The 4,945-nt window shown below is 45.2% G+C and overlaps 1 protein-coding gene across 2 annotated transcripts in view; it reads right to left on the reverse strand.

Moving 5' to 3' along the window:
* Nucleotides 1–2,543: 2,543 nt before the first annotated feature.
* PNPLA7 (patatin like phospholipase domain containing 7) overlaps nucleotides 2,544–4,945 on the reverse strand; it is a 130,852-nt gene continuing 128,450 nt past the window's right edge. For both annotated transcript variants that reach the window (XM_026658720.1, XM_026658719.1), the window contains one exon: nucleotides 2,544–4,123. In XM_026658720.1, the coding sequence (XP_026514505.1) occupies nucleotides 4,043–4,123 (81 nt within the window). In that variant the 3' untranslated portion in view covers nucleotides 2,544–4,042. The remainder of the gene's footprint in view (nucleotides 4,124–4,945) is intronic.

Here is a 4,945-nt window from a genome sequence, read left to right on the forward strand (position 1 = left end):
TGGAGGGAGATTACTAATGGAATTTCTCAGGGATTGGTCTTTGGCCCAATCTTATTTCACATTTTTATTAATTGCCTTGACACAAAAAAGTGGGAGTGTGCTAATAAAATTTGCAGATGACACAAAGTTGGGAGGTATTGCCAATACGGAGGAGAACTGGAATATCATACAAGATCTGGAGATGTGATGTGGCCGTGAAAAAGACTAGTGCAGTCCTAGTAGGATGCATGAGGTGAGGTATTTCCAGTAGAGACAGGGATGTGTTAGTACCATTATACAAGGCACTGGTGAGACCTCATCTGGAATACTGTGTGCAGTTCTAGTCTCCGATGTTTAAGCAAGATGATTTCAAAACTGGAACAGGTGCAGAGAAGGGCGACTTGGATGATCCGAGGAATGGAAAATCTACCTTGCGAGAGGAGACTCAAAGAGCTTTGCTTGTTTAGCTTCACCAAAAGATGGCTAAGAGGAGACATGATTGCTTTCTATAAATACATCAGAGGGATAAATACAGATAGGGAGAGGAGTTATTTAAGATAAGCACTAATGTGGACACAAGAACAAATGGATATAAAATGGCCATTTGAAGGACATAAATTCACACCGTGTAGAGGTTAAGCATAGGAGTTTATTACACACAGCGCTGGTGGAGTGTTACCTTGCTTATTAGGCTCAGAGACACTGTCAATCAATTGATTACAATGGAATATATGGATTTTTCATGGGCGGGGGAAAGTGACGGGGTAGGCAGTTTCACACCCCGGGATAGGTCTAGGTGAAAGACAAGATAGCACATTAGCCAATGGTTAACAGGTTACATAATGTCTCCGCCCATGGTCTCAAGTTAGCAAGTTAACATTTAATTAATACTTTGATAAAATGTTATTAGTATAAAATATATATGTTGAATTCTGATTTGGGATTCATAGGAATGGAGTAGCTTTTCTGATTGTCCAGCAGATACATTCCTAGGGGTTAAAACAAAGAAACAGTGAAAGTATATGGCAATAAAGATTGTCTCCTTTGTGTTTTAAGGCAGGCATTGGGTCCCTGGGAAAGGGAGGTGGGAGGATGCCATATCTTATACTGACATGTGCCAACCTTTTATAAACTCAAGGTTGGATATGTGGGAACATCTCCCTACAAAAGAAACTAACAACCGAAACAGGGCTTCTTTGTTTAATCTGCAACTCTGAATAAGACACAATTATTTGAGGGGGCCACTTAGGGATCTGAGGCAAAATCAGTACTTGGTCCTGCTAGTGAAGGCAGGGGGCTGGACTCGATGACCTTTCGGGGTCCCTTCCAGTTCTAAGAGATAGGTATATCTCCATATTTAGTTTTTAGCTCTAACACCTGGCAATTTGCTGACTAGGCTTATTTTGGCAAAGCAAGGTTATCTTTTGTTTATTTTGCTTCTTTTAGCTAATCACTATTTGCTAAGCCACTGGTCCCTTGACCATACTCTGGACTTTGGGTCGGGAAAAGAACTGGCACAATCCATATACCAGGTTATTATATAAAATGCACATGGATTTTAACCCTTCACCATTAACAAGTTTAGGCTTAGAATCATAGAATAGAATCATATAATATTAGGGTTGGGAGAGACCTCAGGAGGTCATCTAGTCCAATCCCCTGCCCAAAGCAGGACCAACACCAACTAAATCATCCCAGACAGGGCTCTGTCTAGCAGGCCCTTAAAAACCTCTAAGGAAGGAGGTTCCACCACCTCCCTAGGTAACCCATTCCAGTGCTTCACCACCCTCCTAGTGAAATAGTTTTTCCTAATATCCAACCTAGACCTCCCCGACTGCAACTTGAAACCATTGCTCCTTGTTCTGTCATCTGCCACCACTGAGAACAGCCTAGCTCCATCCTCTATGGAACCCCCCTTCAGGTAGTTGAAGGCTGCTATCAAATCCCCCCTCACTCTTCTCTTCTGCAGACTAAATAACCCCAGTTCCCTCAGTCAATCCTCATAAGTCATGTGCCCCAGCCCCCTAATCATTTTCGTTGCCCTCCACTGGACTTTCTCCAATTTGTCCACATCCCTTCAGTAGTGTGGGGACCAAAACTGGACACAATACTCCAGGTGTGGCCTCACCAGTGCTGAATAATCTCTTCCCTCGATCTGCTGGCAATGCTCCTACTAATACAGCCCAATATGCCGTTGGCCTTCTTGGCAACAAGGGCACACTGCTGATTCATATCCAGCTTCTTGTCCACTGTAATCCCCAGGTCCTTTTCTGCAGAACTGCTGTTTAGCCAGTCGATCCCGAGCCTGTAGCGGTGCATGGGATTCTGCCTTCCTAAATGCAGAACTCTGCACTTGTCCTTGTTGAACCTCATCAGATTTCTTTTGGCCCAATCCTCTAATTTGTCTAGGTCACTCTGGACCCTATCCCTACCCTCCAGCGTATCTACCTCTCCCTCCAGCTTAGTGTCATTGCGAACTTGCTGAGGGTGCAATTCATCCCATCATCCAGATCATTAATAAAGATGTTGAACAAAACCGGCCCTAGGACCGACCCCTGAGGCACTCCGCTTGATACCGGCTGCCAACTAGACATCAAGCCATTGATCACTACCCGTTGAGGGCTAATACCTCGCATTAGAAGGTATGCAACTCCTTGAGAGACAGTACAAAGCTCAAAGGCAACTTGCCCTCCGGATCCGTAACAATCCTGGATGCTGCCCCAACTTTCTAGATGTTGCAGGGCCCTGCATGGGTGAATGACCACGTGTACTGAATTGGTGCAGCCATCCACAGCTCCTGTAGCCTTCTGGTAAGTGACAACAGCAAGCATCGATTTCTCTGCTGCAATTTTATTTTAAAATACATATATAATAAGGACTCCAGATGTGGTTATAAACTGAGGGTGTCTTCAAAAGTACAAGTGTCACCTTGGAAGGTTCTGATCTCAGCAGAAGTGACTTAAGATCTTTGGGCTACTGGTGCATTCCCAAAAATCTTTGGCATTCAAACACCTTCCACTGGGGTCGTGACAGAGCGTACCATGCTGGGAATGGAATCTGGACTGCTCCATTTTAGATGGCTGCAGCCTTTGTGGAGCTCCTGAAAAGTTGGGCAAGTTTTGCATGCCGGCACTGAGGCCTTTAAAACATGAACTCTTATGGACTCAACATAACCTGCCTGGTATTTTATCACACCCCACAAAGCAGTTACTGATCAATGACAAAATCTTGTAACCCACTGACAACCACGTACAGGCATTTCATTTCAGCAGTTACCACTTTGTTTCACAAGGTCGCTACAGCTATGTAGCTATGTAGCTACTCTGTAACTGCCTGGCAAATAGCAACTAAATGCACCATCATTACATGCTCCTGCAGATGGTTTGATTATACAGCATCTGAAGCAAATGAGTAACATTCAGAGTAATTAACTTGTAGCATTTAGATTTCCCATTAAGTCTTCAAGCGAAATGCAGACAGAGACCCTTTATCCTACTATCACAGCAATACTCCCACTTACACAGTTGCAAAATAAATACAGAGCTGAGTTAACAACATGGCTGCCTGGCTCCTGTGACAAACACCCCTGCACTCTAATGCTCATGTATTTACCCTTCGCAGCAGTGGCAGTGCACATACTTTCCAGCAATGTTCATTTTTTTGAGCCTTCTGGGCCAGAACAGCAAACAGAACCCATGGTGGCAGACAGCCAAAGCAGCATCTGAACATACTTCTAACCACAGACAACTCCCAGCACACCCCTTCATCGTACAAACCCCAGAGAGATCAGTGACTCACAACCCACAATGGCACCTGGAAAAAGGAGCAAAGTCATTGCAAATTTCCATGGCATGAGATCTCACTGGGCATGGAGATGTGGGTAGTGCACTGGCAAGTCTTGTGCTTCATTAAGGACAGTTAAATAGCCCCTCCATCCTGATCTGAGAAGTTTGAGTAACTGCAACATCTCAACCAGGCAATCTCTTTATAAAAAGGGCTCTTGTCAGTGAAACTACAGTTATGTGATCAAATGAAAGACAAGTCCTGATGGCTCCCCTAGGGATTAGCTGGGCTCCCCTGTACTGCTGGATCGGCTCTCCTGTTTGGGGATGGTGATGCGTTTTCTTATCTGTACATCTTCATCCTGAAGGAGGAAACAAACATACTCATCAGCAGGAGATATCTGATCTGAAATGATTTAGCAGACTGTTCCAGATAAACAAAGACACTCCTCTCTCTCCTTCCTCCCCCGAAGCCTTCTGCATATCAGACTTCAGTCTCAGAAGGATTAGCTTGGCTGATGAAGATTTTAAATACAACCAGGAACATGAATCTGCGTGGATCTACGAGATAGCCCTCGCACTCTGCTGCTATCCCACTCGGAAACACTGAAGTCACCTCACGTCCTTCCCTGTGTATCTTATTTGTGTAGGTTCTCAAACCTGTTCACATGCTCCCATCCAAGAACTGTTCTTTCCAAATATTAGCAGGCATTTGTAGCTCTTTCAAACTGGCCAGGACTCTCCCCGTAAGAGAGAGAGAGAGAGCAGGGATGCAGATTTGCTGTAGAGTTTTTCATTACCTAAGTGGAGCTGTGTGATCCAATTTATGCTTTGCTCCAAGATGGGAGGTCAGAAAAACTTCATGGTCGACACAAATTAGAGATGGATTATAACTATTTAAATGCCAGTATGTGAACTCTGGCCATGAGACATGCATTCTCCCCGCTATGTGTATAGAAAGGGACAAAGCTTATGTCAACACCCTGCTAAATTATGGATCCTTTAAAGCAGGGGTCGGCAATGTTCGGCATGCGGCTCGCCAGGGTAAGCACCCTGGCGGGCCGGGCCAGTTTATTTACCTGCTGACGCGGCAGGTTCGGCCGATCGCGGCCCCCACTCGCTGCGGTTCGCCGTCCCGGGCCAATGGGGGCGGTGAGAAGCGGCGCGGGCGAGTGATGTGCTCG

Source organism: Terrapene carolina, unplaced genomic scaffold (genome assembly GCF_002925995.2).
Source record: "Terrapene carolina triunguis isolate 2854851 unplaced genomic scaffold, T_m_triunguis-2.0 Scaffold508, whole genome shotgun sequence".
NCBI classification, from domain to species: domain Eukaryota; kingdom Metazoa; phylum Chordata; order Testudines; family Emydidae; genus Terrapene; species Terrapene triunguis.